This window comes from Balaenoptera physalus, assembly GCF_965194825.1.
Source record: "Balaenoptera physalus genome assembly, chromosome: 10".
Lineage (NCBI taxonomy): Eukaryota > Metazoa > Chordata > Mammalia > Artiodactyla > Balaenopteridae > Balaenoptera > Balaenoptera physalus.
Window position 1 is genome coordinate 107,874,320 of NC_138889.1, and position 26,257 is coordinate 107,900,576.

A 26,257-nucleotide genomic window follows, 5' to 3' on the forward strand; every position below is an offset into this window, starting at 1 on the left:
CCAGGCCTGGCCCCTGGGGTAAAGGATTCTGACAGCTGGAGGGGGCTGAGGTGGGGCAGAGGTGTCTTTGCCATACAGAGAGACTGTGTGTTTGTGGGTGTACCTTGGTGTCTGTGCATGACCGTGTGTGTGTGTGTGTGTGTGTGTGTGTGCGCGCACTTGTGAAAGCCTGGCACTGCTGTGGGTGTGCCCACAGCTGTGAGGGAAGAAGCATATGGCTGCCCCTGGATTGCCCAACCTGGGACCAGCTGGAGCCCCAGTCTCTCTCCTGGCAGATGCCTGACCTGAACATCTGGCCACATCTGCCCAGGGGGCCATGAGTCCTGGAGTCCCCATCAGAGCTAGAGGGGCCCGGCCCTTCCCCTGAGTGTTCACACGGCCCAGAGAGGGACAAGGCTTGCCCTAGGTCGCACAGGCGGAGGCAGAGCGGGGACGGTACCCGAGCCTGGGGATCCCAGGACAGGTGCTCTCCCGGCCCTGTTCTTGTCCTCCCTCTGGAGCCCTTTGCCCGTGCGGCTCCACGGAGCGTCCCTGAAGCTGGCCCTGCCTTGGCCCTGCCGTGTGCTCCAGGGACGTCCCGGCTGGCCCTTCTCGGGCCACAGCTTTCTCATCTGTGTGAAGGGTACCTATGCGAGTGGACTCTCTGATCCCTGTGGCATCTGGCAGAGGCCTGCCACCCAGGGTGACCCACTCTTCCCCGTTTGCTGAGGACTTGCCTGGTCTCAGCTCTGCAAGTTCCGTGTCCCCTGGAGCCCCCTCAGCCCCGGGCAGACAAGGATGGTTGGTCATGCTGTCTCCAGGGACGTTTCTCTTTCCACCACATCCTTTCCATTGCTACGCCGGTCTCCGCCCCTGCCGTCTCCACTGACACCTGGAACTTTCCCTTCTCTTCCTGCCCGTTCACGGTCCCCAGGGACCTCTGTGTCTCACTGTCCCTCCCTCTGACTGCAGGATCTCTTCCTCCCTGTTCCTCTCTTCCCTCTCTGTCGGGGTCTCTAGCTCCCCTGTCTGTCTCTGGGGTCCCTCTTTCTCCTCTCCTGTCCTCAGCATTGTCACCTTGCTGGTTTCTGGGGTCTCTCTGTTCTCTGCCCTCTTCTGTTTCCCCCCTCTCCATCTCTGGCGTCTCACCCGCTCTGTCTCCCTGTTCCTGTCCCCGGGTCTCTGGCTCGCCACCTTCCCTGGGTGGTCCAGGCCTCCCTCGCTCCTCTCCCCCAGCTCGCACCCCCAGAGCTGGCTGGGGTGGGAGCCAGGTCTGGGGGCTGTGACCGGGCCGGGAAGGGGAACCCAAGCAGACATGATATTTATGTTCGGACTTCAAAGTGGAGCAGAGCCCGAGGCGGGAGGGGTGGGAGGGGTGGGAGGACGGCGGGCAGAAGCCAGACTGAGGTCAGCTCAGGCCCCTCCCTGGTGAGGGTCTCCTTGGTGACACACACCTCCCCCGTGGGGACACTGAGACCCAGAGTAGGAACGGAGTGGGCTATTTTGGTGCAGAGTTCCAAGAAAGGCACTTCCTGCACCCCCGTCCTGTCCCCAAGCCCATCCTTTCTTTCTGTCACCCTGCAGGAGCAGCTGGGTCCTCCGAGCATCAGCCCGGCCTGGGAGGCAGGGGCTCCGGGGGAAGCAGGAGCAGAGGGTTCCATCTCAGCAGGAAAACATCCCTGGCGCTGGGACAGGCGCGCCTTCTCAGCTCTCTGGCAGAGGCCTTGCCTGGCAGGGCAGCGAGGGTCTGTAACCCTGTCGGCCCCGACTGGGCCAGGCTGGTCCAGCCCCTCGAGGCCTCTGGGGGCCACTCGGGCTGCCTGCCCGAGGGCCCAAGGGGCCAAGATGGCCGTGAAGGTCACCCCACCCCTGCCCCCCACCCTTGGCCTAACCCCTGCTAAAGACACCCAGCTGCTGGGGCCGGGAAGGCACGGGGTCAGGGGCCCAGGCCATGGGCGGGGTGGGCGGGAGGGACTGATTGTCTCATCCTGCGACTCAGATCTGTGTCCTAAGTCTCTCCCAGGAGTCAGACCCAGCAGACACCCCTTCAGCCTGGGCCACCCCCTCGGGAAGCCCCCCTCCCAGACCAGAGGCTTGCTCTGGACCCAAGACCCTCTGGTCTGAAGCCCACCCAGGCCTCCAGAGCCCCTGCCCCGGGACCAGTCCCCCCACCCCCCTTCCCCAGGCACTTCCCGTGAATCACTCAGGCTGGAATCTGATGAGCTCAGGCCTCCCCGCCCAGTGCTGCCGGCCTCTGCCTTCTGCCTGGCCAGTGGGGTCACCACGCCCCCAAGAGGGTCTTCTCAGCAACTCCCAGCCCCCACCAGGGTCCACCATGGGGTGGGGTAGCTGAGTGGTGGCAGGGATAGGCCACGGCAGGGGGTGAGATTAGTCAGGAGAAGGACTTGGACCTCTTCTGCATCATCAAAAATACAAAAAAAATATGTGTGTCGTTATGTTGTATGTGTATCTCTGCGTGTGTCTGCACTTGTCTCTGAGTTTGTGTGTGTCTGCTCTTCCACGCCTGTGCAGCGTGGGAAGGAGGAGGCATGTCCAAGAGGGGGCCTTGGGTGTGTCAGCGGCAGTCCTGCAGGGGTAGGTGTAAGCCTGCCATGGGTGTCCTTGTGGAGCAGGTCACCACATGTCTCTGTGTCGGCCTGTCTCCATGTATGTGTGTCAGGGTGTCACATTCTGAACCCGAGAGGGAGGGTGTGAGGGAATATCTCCGATAGGGATGTCTGCGTCAGGGTGTGGCTCAGAGGAGGGGCCAATGTGTGTCACTGTGTCCCATCCTGCAGGGCATGAATGACTAACAGTGTCAGGGTGTCCTAACACTCTGGGTGTTCCTGTTAAGGGTGGCGGTGCTCAGGCTTCACTGTAGGTGACCCTGGCAGGGCAGGGGGTCACACAGCCTGTGTGCAAATGTGAGTCAGGGTGTTTGCGTGTTAAGTTGTGGGCATGAAGGTGGTCACAAGGCCATGGCGGGGAGTTAATTGCTTGGTGTTGAAGTTGAGTCAGGGTGTTGTGGGTCTCAATGACCGCCTTCCTCGTCACCCTGGCAGGGTCCTCTCTCAGGCCACCCCACAGGCCTGGCTCCTGAGCCTGCCTGGCCGGAGAGCCCTGGGGGAAGAGGCCGCTCTCTCATTCCCTTCCCAACCTCCATTAGCAGGATCCCCATTCGCAGGACGGTCCCAGGGCCCTTCCTGGCACCAGGCCCTGCACAGGTCCTCTGAATGCCCTGGGTCCCTGGGCGGCCTCAGGAGAGACGGGAACCTGGCATGTGACTGGGAGTGGGGCACGCCCGCCCCCTGGTGGCAGCAATGGAGGAGGCACCGCCCCATGTCCCAAGCCATGGGATGAACAGTTAGGCTGAGTCTTCCCGAATCAATCACTCCACATATACTTACTACGTGCCAGTTCCGGGCCAGGCATTGTTCTAGGCCCCCAAGATTCAGCAGGGAACAAGGCCGACTTGGCTCTGGCCTTCTACTGAGGAAGACAGACAATAAACAAACTCACACAGGGAACTACTGTGAGGTGATAAGTGCAACATTTCCAAGTGAGGAAATGACTCTGCTGCTCCTCCAGAGATCCAAGCGTCAGGGTTCCAGCCCTGCCCTGCAGCAGTGGATGCTGGAAATGGCACGGCACCTCTCAGAGCCCTGACTTCCTCTTCCAGAAGGCCAAAGGTGGAAGGCAGTAGTGGGAGTGGGGTGGGGGGCAGTACAGAGTCTGAGCGCACAGTAGGCTGTTACTGCCCAGATCACAGCTGTCTCCCTCTGGCTGGGGCTGCGGGTGCTTGGTCCATACGGACACAATAGATTGCTGAGTGGATGAGTAAACAACTCCTTCTGTTTTGGAGAACTGCAGAATCCGAAGCTCCACGGAACCTGGTGTCTGAGTCCTCTGCCCTGTAACAAGCCACTTTGCCTGAGCAAGCCTCAGTTTCCTCATCTATAAAATGGGGATAATGAGATCAGTTCTAGACCAGCCCGTCATTGGCTGCCCTGCCTGGAGCCCCAGCCCCTGTCTCATGACCCTTGGTCATGCTGATTTATCTGGCTGGGACCCCTAACCCATCAGAATTTCTTCAGAAGGTAAACCAGAAGATTCAGGGAGCAGGCAGGGCCTGACAGTGCTCCAGTGAGCCACTGCTGGGGTCATGCTGAATTCTCAGAGCCAGGAATTAGGACTGAGCATGGGAAGGAGGTGGGAAGGAGGTGGAAAGGGCTTGCAGAGGCCCCCTTGCAGGGGCCCAGAAGCCTCGGCCAGTCCTAGTTCCCATGAGACCAGCTCTTCATCCGGCCCTGGGGTTCTCTGAACACCCCCTGCAACCATTCCAGGTCCTTCCTCTGGGACTGAACTTGAGACATCCTGTGTTTGGTTCCCAGAACCCAGCCCTCCCTTAACCTCCCACCCCACTGCCCTTCGCTCTTAGTTATCAAACTCCAATTAGTGGACAACATTTATTGAGTGCCTGTGGAGTGCCCAGCACTGTACAGGGCACTCGGGTGGGTGCGGGACTGGGGGGGACATACAAAAGAGTGAAGGGAGACTCCCCACCAGCGAGAAGCTTGTGGGGGGCGGGTAGAAGTGGGGGAAGGAATTGCTGCTGATGGCCTAGTGAGAAATCTGGGAGCCCTGCAACCTGGGCTGTATCTGGAGGGTCTGAAATCCCAATGTCCAGGATTTCTACCTTCCAGCTGTCATGTCTGATATATGAGCTGATGTCCCTGTGTGCTCAGTGTCTGAGGGAGCACCTCAGAGACTGGCTAGGGTCCTCCTTCCACCAGGGGCTAGTTCCTTCCCAGGGAGTGGTCCCCTGAGGCTGGCCTCATTCAGACCCCTGACTCCAAGACAGCCGAGGGCCAGAGGTCTTGGCCCTGGCACTGTCCCCAAGTTGCCTGGCAGCTGCGAGACTGCAAACCCTGTGACCACCTACACTGCCGCTGCCCTGGAGCTGCGTTCGTCCATCAGGTCACCCTCTCGGCAGCTTCCTGGGCCACGTGCACCCCCTTGGGGTTGTTGCTGGTATTTTCTTTGCTCCTTTGCTGCCTGCTCTGGGCCTCCCTTTGGGGCCTACTGGACCTTCAGGGTTAATTTATTGGTGGCTTAGAACACAAGGAGTAGCTGGAACCTGACCCCTGGTTTGGGTGTGGGGATCCCAATGGCCTCCTGTGTGGTGTTTTAGGAGTCACTTTCCCAAGCCTCAGTGGGTAAAAAGCCAGGCCCTGTGTCCCGTAAAGCTCTTGTGAGGTCCAAGAGTCAAGTGCAGAGAAGATGATTTCCGAATCCTCACCTCACTTTGGAAGCCTGTCTCCTCTGTCCCATTCCCTTGGGACATCACAGTGCCTGGGAGGACTTCCCATCTTGGGGAAAGACCAGAACGTGGGTGCCCTCTCAGCTGGACCCGACCCAGCCCCCGGGGCTGCCTGGAGAGCCTCTCCCCTCCGTGAGGGTGGAGAACGGGCCCCTGGGGAGGTGTGTGTATGTGTCTTGCTGGCATCCAACCTCCTTCCCTCCCCTTTCCCCTAGTCTGAGCTCCGCTTTGCCACAAAACCATCCATCCTGACCCGTGGAAGACTTCTGGGAGAAGGTAGGGCAGCAGTAGCACCCCGACTTCACACGTGAGGACACTGAGGTTTGGAGGTGCTCGGCCTCCAGGTGGTCTGGGCAGGACTGGGCCCCGAGGTCTTGCTGCCTCCCCAAATCCTCCTGACACCCAGGAGTGGGTGGGCCTTTCAGGGCCTTGAAGCCCCACCCTCCACTGCCAGAGATCGGGCCCCTGTTGGATTTGTCCCCTGTTGGGCACACTCACCACTGTGGGATGGCTGGCCTCCAGCTTGGGGAGAAGGATGAGAGGCCAAGGGGCCTTGGGCCCTTCGTCTGGGGCCCCCCAAAACCCCCTGGGCTTTACTCCAGTGCCCAGATGTGGCCAGTCCAGGCACCTCCCAGCAGGTGTGATCAGAGGGCTGGGTAGTCAGAGGAGGTGGCAGACACGGAGCGGCCTGGGGTGGGGAAGACTAGGGGGCTGTGCCTTGGCCGGTGGGGCGGATGGCTCTGAAAGGCCTTCCCAGCAGGCTCAGAGTTTTCTGCCCTAAATGGCCCTTCTGCCCACTCCCAGCTACTCCTCTGCTGCTTGGCTTCCCTCAGCCTCTGGCCCCCTTGGCTGAGCAGGGCCTCCCCTGGCCTGGTCCTCGCCCCCCTCGGCCATCGTCTCAGCCTCTCCCCTGCTGTCCCTGGGACTGGCTTTGACCTTGGTGTCCCCATCTCCCCGGCCCCCTTTCTCCTCCTCCCTGCCCTCTGCCTCTGGCCTCCCACTGCCCTTCTCTGTGGCAGCCCCCAGTGAGGCCCCCTGGGTCTCGCGCCACTCTGTCCGGCGATAGACGAGGTAGCCGGTGGTGGGGAGCTTGTGGGCCAGGGCTCCGGGGGGCAGGCGGTGGTAGTCCTGCCCCTTGTATAGGAAGAGGCCGAAAGTGTCAGGCTGGGTCACCCGGAACTTGGTGGCACAGAGCTTATTCAGCATGGCAATTGAGGCCCCTGGGGGCACGGCCAGCGTCTTGGAGGTACAGCCACTGCTGGGGTCCTGATAGGCTACGCGGAGGAGGTGCTGTGCAGGAGGAGAAGCAAAATCAAGAACTCAGTCCTGCCTGGTACAAATCTGGCTGCAAAGCTTGAGGTCTCAGTAGAGGCTCTGCAGGAACAGGGCTGGGATGGTACAGATCCAGTGGTAGAACCAGTGGCAAAAGCTTTTTGAATAAGGTGAGCTCTGAGCGGGGGCTCTGAGGAAGGGAGGGATGTGCCTGGGCTAGCGGGTCACAGCTGCAGGCTGGAAGGACGCCCCAGCAGGCCTCTACAGCCTAACAATCCTACTCAGGTGGAGCTTACTCTGCGCCCTCAGTACTTGTCCTGAATTAACCCATTTCATCCAAATATCAGCCCCAGGAGGTAGATACTATTACCCCATTTTATAGACAAGAAAATTGAGGCACAAAGAGGTTATATAACTTGCCCAAGCTCCCAGAGCCAAAAAGCAGCAGAGCCAGCATTTGGATCCAGGATCTGGCTATCAAATCTGGACTCTTAGCCAAGGCTAGAAAGGGTCCCTTGACTGGATGGAAGGAGGGTGAAGGGCAGAGATGCTGTTTGGCTCTAAGGACACCATGCCTGAGCCCAGATGGGAGGGTGAGGGGGTCACGGGCTGGAAGCCTGAGTCCAGCTGGCGGCCAGAAGCCAGGATCTGCCTGCGTCCCTTTCCCTCCCCATGTCATGTCTCAGTTTCCTCATCTGTAAAATGGGGATAATAATGATCCCACGTCAGAGTTTCTGTGAAGATTCAAGGCTGAGCCACCAGAGCATTGAGCACAGTGCCGGCTCGTGGAACGCACCCTCCAGAAAGGCTGCCTCGGACGTGTGTTCCGCACGGGGTGCTGTTTCTGTCGCGGGGTGATGCAGGACTGGCCTTTCCCCTTCCCCCTCTTTTCCTGGGTCTCACTGGGCAAAGGAGAGGACTGCACCAGACAATGCCAGACTCCCCCCGGGGCTGGCCAGTCCTGTTACCTGGAAGCTGTGGGTGGCGGGCAGGCGGCGCTGCTCCCAGAGGCTGAGGGAGCACTGCAGCTCCTGTGAGGGGCTCAGCGGGAGGGTGTGGGCCTCGTTCAGGCCACTCAGCAGGACCAGGCTGGCCGAGAGGCTCGTCAGGTAGTAGCCGCCTGGGACACAAGGCGAGGAATGCAGCTCAGGCTGGGCGTGAGTGACCTGCTCCTTCCGCCTCCTCTGCTCAGTCAGGGCGCCCCAGCCTCACCCAGACAGAAGGGGCGTGTGTGGGGTCCCTCACCCTCTCCAGTGAGCAAGGCAGGCTCCAGCAGCTCTGACATGTACTCGGCCTCCAGCAGCAGCTCAGGAAGGTCACACTGGGCCAGGACGAGGCTCAGCAGTGGGAGGAATTCATCGGCGCCTGCACCCTCCCCTGTGGGTGGTGGAGGAGGAAGCTTCAGGCTCCTCTGGGGCCCCAGGGTCAGAATCCACTACTTGTCTTACACAAGGACCCTTCCCTCCGCCTGCCAGGCCTTGGGCACTGTGGTCTCTATGGCAACCAGGGGGCAAGGCCTGGGGAGTGGACGCTCTGCTTTCTGGGCCACAGTTTTACCATCTGTGAAATGGGAGGGTTGGACCCTTTTTTTTTTTTCCCCCTCCCTGCTGTGCTATTCCTGGAGCCTCTGCCTGGTGGCCTACCTCTGACTTGGCAGGGGCCAGTGGGAGGTGGTGGGAAGGGGCATACCCGCCTGGGTCCTCAAGGCTGTGTAGAGCAGCTTGCAGGCCTGCAGGAGCCGCTTGACCTGGGCGCTGGGTGAGTAGGCGCGAAGTAGCTGCAGTAGCTTCTGGCGCACCTGTTCCATCTCTACTGGGGAAGGCAGGCTTAAGTGGGACCCGAAGGCTCTGGGGCCCTGGGCCCGGGCCAGGCAGAGGCCTTCAGCCAGGCGGCCCAGGGAGCCATTGGCGGAAAGACGGCGCCGCAGGCGGGCCACCAGGATGGGCCGGAGAGGCTTGAGCACGGAGCGATGCAGCGACTTCTCCAGGATGCATTCTGCGGGGGAGAGGTAGGCAGGGGTCAGGGGAACCAGGGCAGGGGTAGGGGGCAGAGTCCCTGGGAGGAAGGGCATGATCAGGAGAGGAGAGGGATGAAAAAGAGAAGGAACCTTGGGACTTCCCTGGTGGCGCAGTGGTTAAGAATCCACCTGCCAATGCAGGGGACATAGGTTCGATCCCTGGTCCGGGAAGATCCCACGTGCCGCGGAGCAACTAAGCCCGTGTGCCACAACTACTGAGCATGTGCGCCACAACTACTGAAGCCCGCACACCTAGAGCCTGTGCTCCGCAACAAGAGAAGCCACCACAATGAGAAGCCTGCTCACCACAACGAAGAGAAGCCCCTGCTCGCTGCAACTAGAGAAAGCCCGTGCGCAGCAACGAAGACCCAACGCGGCCAAAAATAAAATAAATAAACAATAAATTAAAAAAAAGAAAAAGAGTTGGAAACTTGGTGACAGGGAGGCAGGCGGTGGACAGAATTTGCTTGAATGGTGGTGAGACAAGGTGGGTTGGTAAAGCAGCAGAACAGACTGAGAGACAGGCTGGCAGTGTGGGGAGGCAGAGAGAGTGGAATGGGGAGATGGGGCTGAACCGGCAGAGCCCCGGGCTGGAGTCTCACCCAGCCTTTCTGGTGGCAGCAGCTTCTCGGGGCCCAGCTCCGCGCTCAGCATGGCTCGGGCCCGGCTCAGCGCCTCGCGGATACCCTGCAGCTCCCGGGTCTCAGGGCCGGCCCGCACCTGGGTCAGTAGGTCCTGCACCATCTGGCCCACGGCTGTGTGTCGGTCCTGCATCAGCGCTGCGGCTGCCCGGCCCACCTGCCGCTCGGGCGCCAGCAGGGAGCAGAAGGCAGCGCTCATGGACCGAAGCAGGGGCCGCCGGCGGCCCAGGCGGGGTGACGTTGCTGGGCTCCCCTGGGACCCTGGCACCCCCTCCTCCTCTGAGCTGCTGGGGGAGCCGCAATCCACCTCCTGGAGGGAAGGCAGTGGCGGGAGGCTGGGGCCGGTGCCCCCTGGCACACGGTACCCCACTGAGCTCTCCCTCCGCAGCAGCTGGCGAGAGGGCAACCTTTCTGTCTGGTTGGGGACTGTCCCTGGCAGCACTGGGACTGGGGGAGGCGGCACAGCTGGTGGAGACAGGGGGCTGGAGGTCTCTGTGGACACACGCACTTTGAAGCTCCTCTTGAATTTCTCCCGCTTGGTGGGGCCCAGGTCCCCTGGGAACAAGGGGTTGAAGAAACACAAGGCAGCTCCGGTGCCCTGGTCCAGCTCTTGTGGGGATCGGGGCTTCAGCCGGGGCAGCAGTGGGCCTTCAGATGGGCCTGGCTGAGCCTTGGTGTTGAGGGAGGAGCTCCAGAACTCTAGGGAAGAGAAACAGGTTGGGGCCTCAGGGGGTTCAGGGAGGGGCCCAACCAAGGGAAAGGCACAGGCTTAAGGCTGTGTGCCCATGCCTTCCCTTTCCCTCTTGGCCTCAGCTTGTCCATCTGAGCAATGGGTAGCAGGGGAGCCCTTACCAACGCCCAGATGGGAGATGGCTTCCAGCTCCTTGCGGGTGGCTGCCTGGCAGATGGCTCTGGGGAGCTGAAGCGGGAGGAGAAGAATGTCCCTGAGGCCGGAGAGGGGAGCAAAAAGTCAGGAGTGAGGAAAGCTCCGGGCTGTGGGCACTGAGAGCGTCTGTGGGGGAGGAGGACAGGGTATCCCAGGGAGCAGGGCCCCATGGACAGCAGGCGCCCTGCAGGCAGGCTCACCGGGTGTGGCAGTAGGCACAGATGAGCTGGACCAGGTCCAGGAACACAAGCTCTGAGCCCTCCAAGGAGACGCCTGAGAGACGGGAAGTGAGGTTGTTCTCTGGGGAACCCCGGTGCCCTGCCTTGATGGCTTCCAGCCCCTCCCGCCAGGCCGGTCCCTCTCACCCCCACGGCTCTCCTGGATGTAGTGGCTGGAGACGAAGGAGGGGCCACTGGCCTCGGGCAGCCGCATGCACAAGGCTTGGCACTGGCGAGTGTTAGATTTCCGCACCAGGAATGTCTGCGAGCGGACAGGGGTCGGAGGCTCAGGACCTCCGCGTCCTGCCCCTCTCCCTCCCACCCTCAGCCACCAGCCCCAGGGGTGGGGAAAGACTCACCCCGGGGGGCTCGGTCCTCAGCACGTGCAGCGCCGCGGCGGCGTTGGCCCGCAGCTGCAGCCACACAGGCCGGGTGAGCAGCAGACGCTCCCGCAGGCTCACGGTGCGCCCGGGCTGCTGGGGCCCACCTGCTTGTGCCCCACCGGCATCAGGCACGTCGTACAGCGGGTCCTGGGCTGGCCTGGGGGCAGGCACCAGACCTGAGCAGGGGGCCAGGGGCTGGGACCCTTGCCCAACCCTCTCCCCCTCCTTTGCCCCAGGACAGACCCAGTTCTGTGGTCCCCCCGCCTGCCCCCCCCGCCCCCCCCCACCTGCCCCACCGGGCTGCCCTTCCTACTTCACTAACTTTTCTCTCTCCAGGTGCCCAGGTGCGAAGCTGGTTGGGTTGCGGGCTCCGAGAAGGCCTGCTCCAGTCTCTCCAGGGGCTTCCATGGCTGGGAGCTCCTTCGGCATCTCCGGGGACTCAGGAAGAGAATCCAGCCCCCAAGGCAAGAGCACGCACATTCCCAGTGGTGAGTAACACTTCCTGAGGGCGGTTCGCCCTGTCACAGCCACCAGTTAACTCTTGTGTGTCCACTCAGCCCGGGCAGTGTCTGCTTCCTCTGTTCTGGGCCCAGCCTCTGGGGGCAGGGATCATCTCCATGCAAGTGGCCCTCCGAGGGCCCCAGCTGTGGGGCTACCACCTCCACACACTGCGTCCTGCAGCCTTGCCAGCCTCCTCGAATCATACAGGTGGGCAGGAAGGGGTTAAACAGGGCCCATCTAGGTCCCCACAGGCCTCGCCTTTGGGGCACCTTTATGTCTGTGGTCAACTGCTCATCTGTCCACGGTCTTGAGGTCAGCCTTGTGGGAGAGCGCCCCCTACAGGTCAACATTCCTGAGCTTAACTTGCGTTTGGGGATTTCAGGTTGCCGTGGAGAAAGGATGCTGTGTCTCCATGGAAACTAACCTCTTTGCTTAACTGAGGTTCTGGGGGTGGTTCTAACAGTCAGCGCTAAACAGGGGGGAGTCTGGCTGTGAGGTCGTCAGAACATGGCGCTGCTGCCAGCTGCCTCCCACGCACATGGGCTCTGCGAGCCTGCCCTGCCAATCTGCCAAGTGACTGGGGCAGGTGAAGACATGATCCAGGCTCCAAGCACCGAGCACCCAGTCCCCGTCCCCACCCAAGGCCACGTGCTCTGCCTGTGCCACATGTTGCTTCAGACGTTGCTCACCAGCACCAGGCAGTCCAGGGCCCAGCCCCCACCTCTGGGGAGCAGGCGAGTGGGAGAACCCCCCTTCCCCAGCCTATACCCCAAGTCAGAGCGGGCAGGCTCCCGCTAGGCAGTGAGAAGAGGTAGCAGGGACCCCAGAAGAGACTGCCTGTCACAAGCACTCTCCATGAGAGCCCTGCTTCCCTTGCAAGGTAAATTAGACACACGCTGGTCACGCAAGAGTCCCAGGAAAGGTTTTAATTCCAGTCCCTGAAATCTGGGAGGCGGACACCAGGAACCGCCTTGAGAAGGAAGACCTGTGGAGCCTGCCTTCTCACCTCCAGCAACAGCCAGGACACAAAGGTCCCCCAAATATCATTTCTGGCCCAGAGTTCCTGGGAAGTGGGACCCAGCTCACTGGCTCGGTGACTAGGGAGCCGGGTCCAAGGTCAGCAGAAAGGATGTTGCTTTGGATTAAGATGAGGCACGTCTTCCATCAGGGAGGGCACCGCGAAGGCTGACCTTCGGTGGGGGCAGGTGCTGGGCTGGCCGGGGATGGAGGAGACAGTCTTGCCTGGCTAGGGCAGCTCCAGGCCACAGTTGAACAGGGGCCCGAGGAGAGGCAGAGGAGGAGTCCAGACCAGTGGCGGCTGGAGGGGAGGGCCACAGCAGCACGGGAGGGCTGGCTGGGCAGACGCCGAGGGGCCCGTCCGTCTGCCTTTCTGCAGCAGTTAAGTTCAAATGCTGGGTTTGCTGCCAGCTGCTCCAAGGGCCCCCTGGCTGTGAACAGCAGGGTCAAGGTCCTGGGGTACACAGGAAGGGAAAAATCACTGCAGGTGAGAGGATGCCGAACCAAGAGGGAAGCAGGCACTTCATATGGGGGACTGAGAGGAGTGGCCTCAGTCTGGCCCAGAGCGGGCAAGGCCAGGAGGGCGCAGGTCAGCTCCACGCCCCTGATTCCTGGGCCTCTCTGGTACTCTGGGCCCGCCAGGCCGGCTGCTAGGGCTCAGGACTCCACCCTCCCTAACCAGAGCTGGTGGGGCGGGTCCATCACCTAGTCCCATTACCCACCCCCGCCCTAACTCCCACAATGCCCTCACACCCAGACCGTCCTGACTCTGTCAGGCCACTGATCTGACACAGCCCCTGCCTCCCTCTGGGCTCCTTTCCTGGAGGCTGGGCGGGGGGAGGGAGAACAACCCCGGTGGTTTGTGGTTTTTTTTGACCAGGGATCGAACCCGCACCCCCTGCAGTGGAAGCGCGGAGTCTTAACCACTGGACCGCCAGGGAAGACCCGACCCCGCTGGTTCTTACCATCTGATTTTCTCTTCTGAGGGGACACGGCTGCTCTCGCCTGGGTGGGTAAGAAGAAAACCCCCCTGAGAGCCTGCCTCCAGCTTGGCAAGTCCCCCCTCCACCATCAGCCTTTCTGGGGTGGAGGCGCTGCTGGGTCCGGGCTGCACAAGAGGGGTTGCCGGGGGATAAGACCCCTTCTAGGCAAAGGTTTGATGTGCTCTCCTGTCAGAGACCCAGGCAGCCCAGCTGCTTTCCCGCCTTCCTGCCCTCCCTTTACCACCCCCATCAAAACCTGCCCTGCAACAAGGAAGGGGCTGATGTAAACTAGAAACTCCCTCTTCCAGGGCAGCCTCAGGCCAAACGAGGCCTGTGAGGTCAAGCAATGCCAGGGAACCTGGGCTGAAGGCAGAGGGTGCCAAGGGCTGAGCAGAGAGCTCCCCAGGCCCTCAGGAAGTCCACACGTGGAGAGCCTGCAAAGACCAAAGCTGGCGTCTGGTTGGGGAGGGGGCGCTACACTGCCAGCCCCCATCCTGAGACAGGCAGCACCGGACCCACCTTTTTGATGGCCGTCCAGTCCTCCAGGATGTCGATCTCCTGCAGCATGTACACGATGTAAGGGCCTGAAATGGGGGGTCAAGGAAGCAGGAAGCCTGGTGGAGGGGGCAGGTGATGGGCCTTGGCCCGGGAGCTCCAACACTCAGGAGAGGCGGTGCCGTGGACAGCGGGGCGGGGAGCCGAGGACCTGGATAAGAGCTCGGGCTCCACCTCCTACCTCTCGGCCCCCGGGTTCTCGGTAGGGTGGAGGGGTGGCATGGCTATGGCCTATTTCACCCACTCCGCGGGGGCCTTCCAGCCTCAACCCTACCACTCCTCAGCTCCCCCTCACCTCTTCTCCAGTCTCAAGGTCAGAAGACCAAGCCCATACCACCCACTCAGGGATCTGGCCCCTTTCCCCATCTACAAAGAGACTCTAGTCTCCTCTGTCCTGAAAACAACCCTCCTTCGGTCTCACACTCCCCTGTGGGGACCAGCCACTCTGTCCCCCTGATGTCTCCACACCCTCACCTCCCATTCACCCTTCAAGTCTCTGCAGTCTAGATTCTTCCCTCCCTCCCTGCGTGAACCTGATTCCCACCACCAGGAGGTCAGTGCCCTGAGAATCTGGTCGCTGCAGGAATATGAGGGGTGGGGTGGGGTGCACAAGAGAATTCAATTCAACGCCACACTGGCTGTGCCAGGAGGGAGGAAGGCACAGCAGGCCCTGGACCAAAGGGACTCACGCCTGGGGCAGGGCAGAGATGACCATGCCCAGATGGGAGGCAGGTGCCTCAGTTTAGGTACAGGGGTAATACCTAAATAGCCATTTTGGCGGGGAAACCAGGAGAGGCTTCGTGGAGGAGGTAACAACCAAGACGAGCACTGAGCAGGCACCCAGGCAAAGGCAGCCGATAGAAGAGTGGAAAGTCAGCAAAGGCATGGGGGTGGGAAAGCCTGGGACATCGTGGGAAAGCCAGAAGGGCCTCAAAAGAGATCTCACTCAGGAAATTATGAGGAAATCTCTGGATGGATGTTTCTATTTTTTCATGGTCCACACAGCCTAGGAGGACCCTGCAAAAAATCCCTGACGGCTGGACTTGACTGGACATGGCCACAGGGTGCCAGATGACCATAAATGAGTCTGGTCTGCCTCTGTCTTCCGTGTCCCTCCACCCTCCTCCGCCCTGACCTCTCGCCCAGCTCGGGCCACCGTGGGGGAAAGGATACCGGAAACAAGAGGGGCCTTCTTCCTCTTGCTGGGCGGCAGGGAGTCCCAGGTCTTCGAGCTGCCTCTGGCGTGCAGTTTGTCATCCCACCACTCTGTGCCCCAGACCAGGGTCAGGATCGGGGTGCCGGCCATCCCAGGGCGCCCCACCCCTGTAGCCTGCGCCGTTCACCCGGGCCAGGCCAGCCCTTCCCCATCACCGACCCCCCGCAACCAGGGCAGTGCAGAGAAGGCTGGGCTTGGGGTTAGAAGCTGAATTCAACCCTGGGAAAGAGGTCACCGTGATTTTGTGAGCCTCAGTTTCTTCATCTGTTTCATGGACAGGGGTACGATAATAATTCCTCCCTCCCCAGTGCCCTGTATGAACGTCGGCCTGTGGACATGGAGAGGACTTGGCCATGGCATGTGCGTGTGTCAGAATGATCCCTCCGTTCTGGAAATTGAGCAGGGGGGCAGGGGACCCGCTCTTCCTGAGTCCCCACTGTGTGCCAGGCTCTGGGCTAGGCGCTTCCCTGGCTGCTTTCATTCAGTCCCCACAGTGACCACGAAGCAGGTCCTCTTACAACCCCCCTGTGCAGGCGGGGAAGCTGAGGCCCAGATTGGGGGCAGGCACTGAAAGCACAGGGCCTGGGGCAGGGGCGCCCAGCCGGCCGCTCGCCTCACCAGAACTGATGTCCAGGCTCTGGCGGTCCTCCTCCAGCCTCTGGATCCGCTCCTGCAGCTCCCCCTGCAGCGTGTCGTAGAGCAGCAGCTTCTCACTCTGGAAGAGGCGGGGTGGCTCAGCCAGGCCGGCCGGGGAGGCCACCTCCATCCCCACCCTGCGCCCGGCGCCCGGCACATTCACCTCCAGGTGCTGCTTGGCTCCCTGCAGCTCACACTCGTACTTGTTCCTGATCACGTCCAGACAGAAGCCCTTGTAAATCCCTGCGGAGGGAGGGAGAGGGAGGTCCTGCTTGGCCAGGGACCCAGGGGCCCATAAAAGGGGGCCAGGAGCACGGGTGAGGCAGGGCAGGGACGAGAGGGGAAGGCGACAGAGAGCCATGGCTTCTGGTAGGGGAACAGGGCACAGACCTGCCACCTGAATGCGGATCTTGAGGCTCCGCTGCAGCCCCCCGAGAGGCTCTGTGTATTCGGGCGCCCTCTCAGCTCCCACCTCCTCCAGCCGCAACCGCAGCTGACTCAGCCGTTCCCTGAACAACCTGGGAGGTAAGAGGCAGCCGCGCACCCGTGTGCTCGCCCGTCAACCACGAGCGGAGCACCCGCTCCACAGCAGGCCCCAGCCAGCCCTGCCCGGCCCCAGGCCCGCTGCCTCCTGGAAGCCCGGCCCCAGGGTCCCTTGCTCACTTCTCCTTCAGTTCCGAGAACTGCTTCTCCAGGTCCAGCATTTCGCTGACGCACTCGCTGCGGCGGCGCTCGTAGTCCTCGTCGTCCATCTCTGGGACAAGAGGCCAGTCAGGGCCGGCGGAGCAGGGGCAGGCGGGCGCGCGGGCGGGTGGGGCTCACCTGAGCTCTCCTCCTCGGACTCGGTCTGGCTGCCGCTCCGTTCCTCCTCGCTCTCTTCCTCCTCCCCATTCATCTCGGCGGCCGAGTCGCCCTCTGCTTCCATCTCCTCGGTGTCTTTGCTTGGAGGCTGGACGGGCATCTGGGCTCTGGGAGTAGGAGTGGAGCCATCACTCGCCACTGCCCACAGCTCTGAGCGGGAAAGTGGCCACTTGGGAAGTCAAACCAAGCCTCACTGCAGATGGGGACAACCGGGGCGGGGGGGGGTGACTGGACTCGCCACACCCTGGGCACACACTGGGTGGGGCAGGTGCAAGTGGCCCTGCAGGCACATCTCCCGGAAGCCTGGGAGCCACAGAAGTGCCCATGCCCGTGGACGCTGCTGGTGATCCCAACCCCGGGAACAGTGGCCAAGGTGACGATCTGTAAGATGGGAAAGGCCAGGGGCGGGCTCCCCACTGTCTGTGGGACTGGGCCCAAACTTCTGACTGGGGCTTTCAAGGCCCTGCGTAGACTGGACTTGAACTGCTGGTCCGGCTCCTTCACCCCACCATCTAACGCTTAGTTCTCAAATACACCATGCACTTCCTCCCCCGCGCCCCCCGCCCACCGCGCTGCCCCTTCTGCCTATGATGCCATCCACTTCTCTTCCTGAGAACACTCTACAATGCTCGTCTTCTCACTGTGCTCAAATCGTATCTCCCTCTGCTTCCTCTAAGACCTCACATCATCAGTGCTCCCGTCTTCTGCATCCTCCACTCTCCCTCTTGACAGCTCTTTCCCATGAACCTTTAGACGCGCTCAGGAATTTCCCACCATGTAGAAAAAGCAGAAACACAAAACTTCACCCCACTCCACTCAACCGCCCCCCATTTTCCACCTTTTCCAGGCCTTGCTCTTCCTACTTTCACCTCCCGCTTGTTCCAGTCTGTTTCTACATCATCGCTCTCAGCTGAAACTGATCCTGCAGAGTTAACAGATGACCTCCTTGTACCTAATGCCAATATTTTTTGGTGCTTACCTCAGGTTGACTTCTCAGCAACACTGAACGCTGTTAAGCATTCTTTCTTTTAATCACTCATTTAATCTTTATTGAAAATCTAATATAAGCTAGGTACCATCAGACACCATGGTAGGAAGCAGGCACAAGTGTGACAGAAAGACAGTCTCTGACCTCAAGGAGTTTACAAGTTCCTGGATGAGAGAGAGGCCAAGAAGCAGATCATTACTGTGGGGTGAGAAGAGTTAAGACGAGGGGCATATGGGAGAGGCAGCTAAACTGGGACCTGGCGCCTGCTGCAGCTGTGAGGGCAGAGGAAGATGGGCCAGACAGATGAGCTGAGCTGGTTGAGGGAGGGAGCATTCTAACCACAGTGAGTGGCGTGAGCAAAGACCCCGAAAGGAGAGAAGGGGAAGGGTTGGGGGCACCTGGGTCTAAGCCTCAGAGAGAAATCTGGGCTGCAGAGATCTGGTCATCACATACAGTGAGTTCTTCAGGCCTTGGGAGAGGGTGCAACCAGCAAGGTAGAATGTGTGGAGTGAGAAGGGGCTCATGATGGAACTCCCAGGGTCACCAAAGGGGCAGATGATGCGACCCCTGCAAAACAGAAGGAAAGTAGCAAGAGATGGAGGAGGGAAAACTCAAAGCATGGAGAGAACTTCAGAACGAAGGAGACGTGACAGTGCCAAGTGCGGCCAAAAGATCACCCAAGAGGAAGAATAAACAGTCTTCTCAACAGATCATCTCTTTGTCTGCTGGGGCCTTCTGGTTCACTGTGATGTGCTTGTCTGGGCACTTTTTTTGTAGTCCTTTAGCTCCGTGTAGACACCCTTCCTTATTTATTTACATGTCTATTTGCCCGTTCTCATGTCTGTCTCCCCAACCAGTCTGTAAGCCTCACCAGGGCTGGGCTGCACATGCGCTTTATTCGCCTAGCACAGTACTGACTCATTCGATGACTGGAGGACTTGCAAATACAAATTAAACCAAACAAACTTTTGCAGGGCAGGGATTGGCTTTTACTTCTTGGTAGCCCCTGGCCTCTGTAGTGGTAGCAAACGTCAATTCAAGTAAATTAACTGGCCTAGCCTAGAGGACAGTTTTGAAACATTCCTCAATGATTTCACAAATGATCTGACCCTGACCTGAAAACCTCGGTTCTCCAAACCAGCCTCATCTTTCCCATTCTCAAGCCTCAGTTCCTGCATTTCCCAAACTTCGCAATTCCTCTTCACTGTTAAATATATTTATTTTGGAAGACGCAGCGGCAGGTAAGTCCTACCTTTCCGGACCAGAAAGGGTGAGGGGTTGGGGGAGGTCTCTCCAGCAGTCTCTGAGTCTACTGGGTGAGCTAAATTAAATCACAACCTCCCCCTCCTTACCCTGGGTATAAAAAGAGAATAATAAAGATTGCAAGCGGTAAGGAATGGAAAAGCAAATTGTAAGGCACTGTGCACAGGCAGTTTATCTCTCAGAAAGTGAGCATGTCGAGGGCAGGCCTCCTCGGAAGGAAGACTCTTCCCCACCCTCGAAGAAGCCAACACAGCCCCTCTACGGCGCGCCAAGAGCCTCCCGTTCCGCTCCATCTCCGTACGCGCGGGCGCGGGCGGGACAATCACTGGCTCTTCCACGGCCAGCACCGGTCTCGCGGCCCCCGGCACGCGTCCGGCCGGTTAAGTCTCCGCTTCGGCCCTGGAGATTGGGCCGGCTCCGACCCACTGGCAGGAGAGGGCGAACCAGGCGCCAGGGTTGGCGTTACGCACCCGCGGGGTGTGGGGCCTCCGGCCTCACGTCCGAGACTCCCTGAGAGGTGCCGGAGGCTGCCGGTACTGGCCGCGGCCTCGGGACTCCCGGAAGCGCCGAGCGGGCCTTTTCTCCTGAGGCGGGAGCCTGTCCACGCTTCCGCATGCGTCATCAGCAGGCGCCCGTCGGAGTGCTCACAATTGGACAGCTGGGGGCGAGGCATGTCGGGATACCGCGGGCCGGTTTCCATAGCAACCGACTGAACTTCACACAGGCTTTCAACAGGCTGGGAAGGCCCTTGTGCGTTTGTTGCTCTGCAGCCCGCGAGCCTCGGTCCGCAGCCACCACCCACGGCTTGAAAGGGGAGAATCCGCGACCTGCTCCCCCACCCCGCCCGGTTCAGGAGAGTAATGGAGCCAGCTTTAGGTGTGAACACTCATTTATTTACACATTGTAGTCGGTAGGCAAATTACCCAGCCCAGCCTATTCAAGGGTCCAGATCTCAGACTCCCACGCACAGAGCCTGCAGACCCATCCCTTCTCCAGGGCCCCCGAGACGGAGGCCTAAGACAACCAGGAAGTTGCCCAAAAGCTAAGAACTAAATTCAACGCCTTCAACTGGTTTCTTTCCAAAATTTCCATTTTGTTAAGTACTCAGACTTCTCAGCTCTGCCCCATTCATACTTTTTTCTCTCCTACAGCCCACCCACCCAAGAGTGTTAATAATAATAACAATAACAACAATAATAATACTGTAATAATATTAATAATACTTCACATTTGTACGAAGCTTACAGAATGTTTTCACATGTAGCATCTCATCTGAACCTCCCAACAGTTCTGTGAGGTAGGTATTCTCACCTCCCTTTAACAGACGGGGTAACTGAGGCTCAGAGAGAGAACGGGATTTGCTCAAGGCCACACAACTAGTTAGTGGTTAAGCTAGGACTTGATCCCAGCATCCCATACTCAAGTCCAGTGTTCGAACACCACAGCTACCACTGTAAAGTGGAGTGACATTTCTTACCCCAGTCAGGCCTGAGGGGCGGCCTAAGGAGGGAGGAGGCTGAGACTTCTCAGACTAGGGGAGGGAAGGGCTCAGCAGTGACGCGGGGAGTCAGGGTACTTGGCCTTCAACTCCTGTTTGAACTGACGGTAAAGGATCTTATTGTGCTGATTTTCGGCCTCTTTCTGGGGATGGAATTTCAGAGCTTCTTTGAAGCCCTTATGAACCAGGAAACCTTCGTTCAGCACCTCGAAATCGAATCCTGCCACGTGCAGCTCACAGGCCTGTGGGGGGAGAGACAGGTCAGCAAAGTTTGATGACATTCCTAGGGCAGAGACTGACATCCCGGCTCGCTCCAGCATTCCTATTCCTCTGGAGGCATCCTGGATCTTCCAACCATCCAACCACCTCCTGAACTATGATCCCTCCTGCTCATTGCCTCCTTTTCATCCAGAGCCACTCATAGCTCCCTGACCCCACCATCCATCCTGCCCCATTTCCCCTGCCCTCTCCCTTATGAGCACCTGGCTGATACGATTGAAGCCATACTGCCGAAAGCGCTCGTCGAAGTTGGGCACCTTGCCTCCGGCCACGTAGAATGGCTCCCAGGGGTCTTGCCAGGGCACCACGTAGGCAGGCCTCAGCAAGGTCTCTTCTGGCAGGTTGACCCAGCGGGAGTAGTTGGTGGGCGCCTGGCAGGGGGTGCACAGCCCATAGTAGAAGGGCCGCACCTCGCCCACCTGGTAGAGCTGCAGCAGCTCATTTTTGTTCGTGGGCATGCGGCGGGCTCGACGGATCTCGAAGGCAGGCACCACCAGCGCTGTGCCCGCCCACTGCTTGCTCTGATCCAGCATTTCTCGAAGGCCTCTCCACAGCCCCTCACTGGGCACCATGTCCACGTCGATTACCAGGGCATAGTTGGCCCCCTCACGAGCCAGATTCCTCAGCAGGTTATTGGGGTAGGAGACATTGGTGCCCAGCGCGTAATTGATCCCGGGCTGGGCCACCCTGGCTAGCTTGTCAAAGACCTCCTGGCAGGACCGCAACAGGGCAAACTCCCCTGGCTCCCGGGGGTCGGGCACGGCGGCCTCATAGCGTGAGGGGCACACAAGGTGCATGGCAACCCTGGCACGCATATCGGGGCAGTGGCTGCTCAGCGCGTAGGTCAGCACCGTGGCCAGCTGCGCCTCCTCCTTGGTGGCGGCGAACACCGACACGGATAGCGGGCCCTCCCAGCGCTCCAACAGGCCCGATAGGTGCAGCAGGTTGTCCACACTGGCGTGAGTGGCCAGGATCACATCGTTGGGGTCCATGGTGGTCTTCAGTAGGCCCCTGTAGACGCGATAGTCGCCGCTAGCGTCCAGGACGCCTCCGGAGGCCAGCGCGGTGCGGAGCTGCGCCTTGACTTGGTCCACCGACCGCGGGGACGGGGGAAAGAATTCAAAATATTGGTCTTGCTCCTCCTGCCCGTGCAGCCCGGACAGCAGCGACAGGTAGAGCAGCTGCAGCATCGCCACCAGCATTAGCGCGGCCAGCAGCAGCTGGTAGAAGGCGCACCGGATGGCGTAGGACATCTGCATGGTTCTCGGGGCTCGCGGCGCGCAGCAGGGACCACCGGGCCGCAGCCTCTGCCTGCCGCCGCAAGCCCGGATTTACCGCAGCCTGCCGAGCGCGGCCGAAGCGAGCCGAGGCGAGCCGAGCCCCTCGCGCAGCCGCGCCAGCCCGCCCGCGCCGGCCTCGGGCGCGCCAGCTCGCCCCCTGTGCTCCGGGAGGAGCTACTGCATCCTCTGCCCGCGCCGCGCGCTCTGTAAACGCTGGAAACCGTCCGCCACCGCTCCGCCGCGCCTGCTGGGTTCCCAGGGACAGGCACCCCTCCTCCGGGTCAGTGCGCGACCTCCTGGACCAAGAGCGTCCTGAAACCCCGGCGCGCTCGCCCCCGACTTAGGGAGGGGAAATTGTGGCAGAGCTTGGCTGCAGAGTGGTGAAGGATGGCGCGGGTTTCCGCCTATGGCAGGCGGAAAGGAACACAAAAAGCCCCTTTCTGTCCGCCGTCTCTCCCTCCTCTAGGTCTCATCAGGTCTGTAGTGAGGAGTGCCTGCGAGGGTCCCGGGAGGCGCGGAGATGAGAGAGAAAGGAATGTGGAAAAGGACATTGTACGTGGGACGAGGTGGCCGAGTGGTTAAGGCGATGGACTGCTAATCCATTGTGCTTTGCACGCGTGGGTTCGAATCCCATCCTCGTCGGTCGTGTTTTACACTGGAGATGATTCTTAATTTTCACAACCCGATGTCTGGAGCAGCGGGTCGAAGAGAACTGAACAGGAGGTGGGACACAATTCAGTCCGGACGGGGCCTCTCTTCTGTCTTTGTTCAACGTGCATTCCTGGCCGTTTCATACTCCAGGTACCTGGACCTTATGGGAGAAGGTTGGAGGTGTGCTTTTCCTTCTCCCTAGAAAGAGGGCCCGGGGTTTGGTGGCACCTAAAAACCAGAACCGGAATTCTGGCCAATGCCAAATTGGGGGCCAAAATGTTTTACGCAGTAACTAGAGAAAACCAGCCTGGAGGAACTGCTCTGTCTAAAGTACTGGAACTTGGTGGTGGCAGTGGCGGTGATGCTTGATCATTTAAATTATTAATCTATTCAGTGCACTGATTCCCCTTCCCCAGCACTTCTCCCAGGGCAGAGACGTGTGTATCCACACACCTACCTCCCTAACACACACACACACACACACACACACACACACTTAAGCAGAAGGCCTCGAATATCTTAACACCAGTCAGCGTACACAGAAGGTGCTTGATAAGTGTTTGTGGAATGATTGCTCCATGGACTCTTTAAAAGAGGAGAGGCTGTGGGGAAGGGCAGGTACTTTGACATGTATTGTAGCAACTGTTCGAGCGCTGTGAATCTTGGGAAGGTGCTTTAGGACAGTCAGGGGAGGACCTGGAACGTCAGGATAAGGTGTTCGCCGGCTACTCCACACGCAGTAGGGAACCAAGGTTGTTGAGTTGAAGAGTGATCAGGAGACCTATATTCTGCGGCTCCAACTTGTGGAATCTGATGCTATCTCCAGGTAGACAATGTCAGAACTGAGTTGTATTGTAGGGCACTTAGCTGGTGTCAGAGAATTGCTTGGTGTGGGGAAAAAAAAAAACCCCACGCATCAGAATTGATGTCAAAATTGTCTGTATAGAAATAAAACTGAATTTTGTGTATTCTTGAATCCTGCAACTTTGCTGAAGTCATTTATTAGCTCTCATTGTGCGTGTCGGTGTGTGTATCCTTTAGGATTTTCCGTATGTGTGAATATCATTTGTGATTATGGATAGTTTTCCTTCTTCCTTTCCAATTTGGATGCCTTTTATTTCTCTTTCTCACCCAGTTGCTCCGGCTAGAATGTCCAGTACAAAGTTGAATAGATGAAATAGTGAAAGCAGGCATCCTTGTCTTTTTCCTGATCTTAGGGGGAAGACTTCAGTCTTTCACCATTAAGCATGAAGTTTGTTGTGGATTTTTCATAAACACTCTTTATCAGGTTGAGGAAGTTCTTATTTATTCCTTGTTTGTTGAGTGTTTTTATCTTGAGAGGATGTTGGATTTTGTCAGATGCTTTTTCTGCATCAATTGAGATGATCATGTGGCTTTTCCCCTTCATTTCATATTTGGTGTATTACAATGATTGATTTTTGTATGTTGAAACACCTTGCATTCTAGAGTAAATCCCACTTGGTCATGGTGTATAATTCTTTGAATATGTTGCTGGGTTCAGTCTGCTAGTATTTTGTTGAGGAATTTTACATCTATATTCCTAAGGGATATTAGTTTGTAGTTTTCTTTTCTTGTGATGTCTTTATCTAGCTTTGGCATCAGGGTAACGCTGGTCACATAGAATGACTTAGGAAGTGTTCCCTCCTCTTGTATTTTTTTGAAGAGTTTGAGGACTGGTGTTAATCCTTTAAATGACTGGTAGAATTTGCCTGGGAAGTCATATGGTCCTGGAGTTTCCTGGGAGGTTTTTGATTACTGATTCAATCTCATTCCTTGTTATAGATATGTCCAGATTTTCTATTTCTTCTTGAGTTACTTTTGGTAGTTTGTGTGTTTCTAGGAATTTGTCCATTTCATCTAGGTATCTCATTTGTTGGCATACAGTTATTCATAGTGTTCTCTTATAATGCTTTTTATTTCTGTATAATCAATAGTAATGACCCCCTTTCATTTCTGATTTTAGTAATTTTCAGGTCTTCACTTTTTTTCTTAGTCTACTCAAAGGTGTGTCAATTTTATTGACCGTTTCAAAGAACCAACTTTTGGTTTCGTTGATTTTCTGTGTTGTTTTTCTATCTTCCATTTTGTTTATCTCCACTGTAATCTTTTTTTTTTTTTGGCCACATTGGGTCTTCGTTGCTGCGCACGGGCTTTCTCTAGCTGCGGTGAGTGGAGGCTATTCTTTGCTGCGGTGCACGGGCTTCTCATTGTGGTGGCTTCTCTTGTTGCGGAGCGCAGGCTCTAGACACACGGGTTCAGTAGTTGTGGCTCGCGGGCTTAGTTGCTCCGTGGCATGCCCACTCTAATCTTTATCATCTCCTTCCTTCTGCTAGTTTTGGGTTTAATTTGCTTGAGATCCTCCTTTTTAATGAGGCATTTACAGCTGCAAGTTTCCTCTCAGCACTGCTCTTGCTGCATCCCATAAAGTTTAGTATGTTATCTTCATTTCCATTTGTCTCAAAGCGTTTTCTAATTTCTCTTTTGATTTCTTTTTTAACCCATTAGTTGTTTAGGGGCATGTTGTTTAATTTCCACATATTTGTGAGGTTTCCAGTTTTTCTATTATTGGTTCCTAGTTTCCTTCCACTGTGATTGGAAAAGATACTTTGTGTGATTTTACTCTTTTAAAAATTATTGCAGGGACTTTCCTGGTGGTCCAGTGGGTAAGACTCCACGCTCCCAATGCAGGGGGCCCGGATTGAATCCCTGGTCGAAGAACTATGTCCCACATGCATGCCACAACTAAGGAGTCTGCATGCCGCAACTAAAGATCCTGCATGCTGCAACTTAGACCTGGTGCAGCCTAAATAAATATTTTTTAAAAATTATTGCAACTTTGTTTTGTGACCTAATATGTGATCTTCCCTGGAGAATGTTCCGTGTGCACTTGGGAAGAAGGTATATTCTGCTGTTTTTAGGTAGAGTGTTGTGTGTATGTCTGTTTGGCCTGTTTGGTTTGTAGTGTGTTCAAGTCCTGTTTCCTTGTTGATCTTCTGTCTAGTTGTTCTATCGTTTATTGAAAGTGGGATCCTGAAGTCTCTATCATTGTAGAAATGTCTGTTTCTCCTTCAATTTTGTCAATTTTTGCTTCATAGCTTTTAGGACTTTGTTGTTAGGTGTGTATATGTTTATAATTATTATATCTTCTTGATGGACTTACGCTTCTACGAATATATAATATCCCTCTTTGTCTCTTCAATGATTTTTGAATTAAAGCCTATTTTTTCTGATATTAGTATATCCACCCAAACTGTCTTTTTTGGTTACCGTTTTACATAGAATATCTTTTTCCATTCTTTAACTTTCAACCTATTTGTGGTTTTGGCTCTAAAGTGAGTTTCTGGTAGATAGCAAGCATATAGTTGAATCATTTTCAAATCCATTCTGACAATCTCTGACTTTTAATTGGAGAGCTGAATCAATTTACAGACCAGGAGGTGTCCTCCTCATAAAAAGGTGAGCAACTGGAGGATAAGGGCTGGCCTTGCAAAGTTTGTGTCCCTCCACCAAGCCTATCTCAGCGCCCTCCACATAGAGCCCTCTCCAACTGTTTGCTCACGGACACTGGCTGCTTCTGAGGGAACCTGGGCCTGTTGGCAGAGCTGTGTCAGGCTGGGGATGTGGCGGTGGCCGGGTGGGCTGGGCATCAGGAGAGGGATGAGCAAGTGTAGCCCATCAGCCCAAGTATTTTTCTAACATCAAAACCAGCTGCATCCTGACCTGATGGGAAAGTTGGGCTAGGTATACGGGGAAGGAGGACAGGGAGAAGGAATTCCACGTTGTGACATCATA

General features: G+C 57.7%; 3 protein-coding genes across 6 annotated transcripts; all 3 read right to left on the reverse strand.

The window, feature by feature from the left end:
- Nucleotides 1-4,431: 4,431 nt before the first annotated feature.
- RIN1 (Ras and Rab interactor 1) lies at nucleotides 4,432-11,993 on the reverse strand. 2 transcript variants are annotated; one of them, XM_082477462.1, is made up of 10 exons: nucleotides 11,039-11,993; nucleotides 10,693-10,873; nucleotides 10,481-10,595; nucleotides 10,316-10,388; nucleotides 10,082-10,173; nucleotides 9,191-9,928; nucleotides 8,261-8,566; nucleotides 7,817-7,948; nucleotides 7,540-7,691; nucleotides 4,432-6,589 (listed from the first exon to the last, which is right to left on the reverse strand). In XM_082477462.1, exons 1-10 carry the CDS (start codon nucleotides 11,194-11,196, stop codon nucleotides 6,104-6,106), a joined length of 2,433 nt encoding a protein of 810 aa, XP_082333588.1. In that variant the 5' UTR covers nucleotides 11,197-11,993; the 3' UTR covers nucleotides 4,432-6,103. The 2 variants fall into 2 exon arrangements, with proteins under 2 accessions (XP_082333588.1, XP_082333589.1); XM_082477463.1 differs by lacking the exon at nucleotides 7,817-7,948.
- Nucleotides 11,994-12,128: 135 nt separating this feature from the next.
- On the reverse strand, nucleotides 12,129-19,368 carry BRMS1 (BRMS1 transcriptional repressor and anoikis regulator). 3 transcript variants are annotated; one of them, XM_082477472.1, is made up of 10 exons: nucleotides 19,207-19,368; nucleotides 16,447-16,592; nucleotides 16,288-16,378; nucleotides 16,015-16,133; nucleotides 15,788-15,867; nucleotides 15,607-15,703; nucleotides 14,946-15,038; nucleotides 13,737-13,801; nucleotides 13,200-13,239; nucleotides 12,129-12,688 (listed from the first exon to the last, which is right to left on the reverse strand). In XM_082477472.1, exons 1-10 carry the CDS (start codon nucleotides 19,356-19,358, stop codon nucleotides 12,681-12,683), a joined length of 891 nt encoding a protein of 296 aa, XP_082333598.1. In that variant the 5' UTR covers nucleotides 19,359-19,368; the 3' UTR covers nucleotides 12,129-12,680. The 3 variants fall into 3 exon arrangements, with proteins under 3 accessions (XP_082333598.1, XP_082333597.1, XP_082333599.1); XM_082477471.1 differs by having other exon boundaries at nucleotides 16,015-16,142; XM_082477473.1 differs by lacking the exon at nucleotides 14,946-15,038 and having other exon boundaries at nucleotides 16,015-16,142.
- Nucleotides 19,369-19,607: 239 nt separating this feature from the next.
- B4GAT1 (beta-1,4-glucuronyltransferase 1) lies at nucleotides 19,608-21,899 on the reverse strand. Its single transcript, XM_082477470.1, has 2 exons — nucleotides 20,717-21,899; nucleotides 19,608-20,476 (listed from the first exon to the last, which is right to left on the reverse strand). The coding sequence occupies exons 1-2, from the start codon at nucleotides 21,770-21,772 to the stop codon at nucleotides 20,285-20,287; spliced, it is 1,248 nt and encodes a 415-aa protein (XP_082333596.1). The 5' UTR covers nucleotides 21,773-21,899; the 3' UTR covers nucleotides 19,608-20,284.
- Between the last annotated feature and the right edge of the window lie 4,358 nt (nucleotides 21,900-26,257).

What these genes read in the sequence shown, in the direction of transcription:
- BRMS1 (XM_082477471.1), bottom strand. Translation starts at nt 19,358, where the DNA reads ATGACGCATGCGGAAGCGTGGACAGGCTCCCGCCTCAGGAGAAAAGGC. An exon ending in GGAGGCCCCACACCCCGCGG is followed by an intron (nt 16,593 to 19,206) that starts GTGCGTAACGCC and finishes TCCTACTCCCAG; the next exon opens with AGCCCAGATGCCCGTCCAGC. An exon ending in GAGCCAAGCAGCACCTGGAG is followed by an intron (nt 15,704 to 15,787) that starts GTGAATGTGCCG and finishes CGCCTCTTCCAG; the next exon opens with AGTGAGAAGCTGCTGCTCTA.
- B4GAT1 (XM_082477470.1), bottom strand. Translation starts at nt 21,772, where the DNA reads ATGCAGATGTCCTACGCCATCCGGTGCGCCTTCTACCAGCTGCTGCTG. An exon ending in GCTTCAATCGTATCAGCCAG is followed by an intron (nt 20,477 to 20,716) that starts GTGCTCATAAGG and finishes CTCCCCCCACAG; the next exon opens with GCCTGTGAGCTGCACGTGGC.
- RIN1 (XM_082477462.1), bottom strand. Translation starts at nt 11,196, where the DNA reads ATGTGCGTGCTCTTGCCTTGGGGGCTGGATTCTCTTCCTGAGTCCCCG. An exon ending in CATCTCCCATCTGGGCGTTG is followed by an intron (nt 9,929 to 10,081) that starts GTAAGGGCTCCC and finishes TCTCTTCCCTAG; the next exon opens with AGTTCTGGAGCTCCTCCCTC. An exon ending in GCTGCCACCAGAAAGGCTGG is followed by an intron (nt 8,567 to 9,190) that starts GTGAGACTCCAG and finishes TCTCCCCCGCAG; the next exon opens with AATGCATCCTGGAGAAGTCG.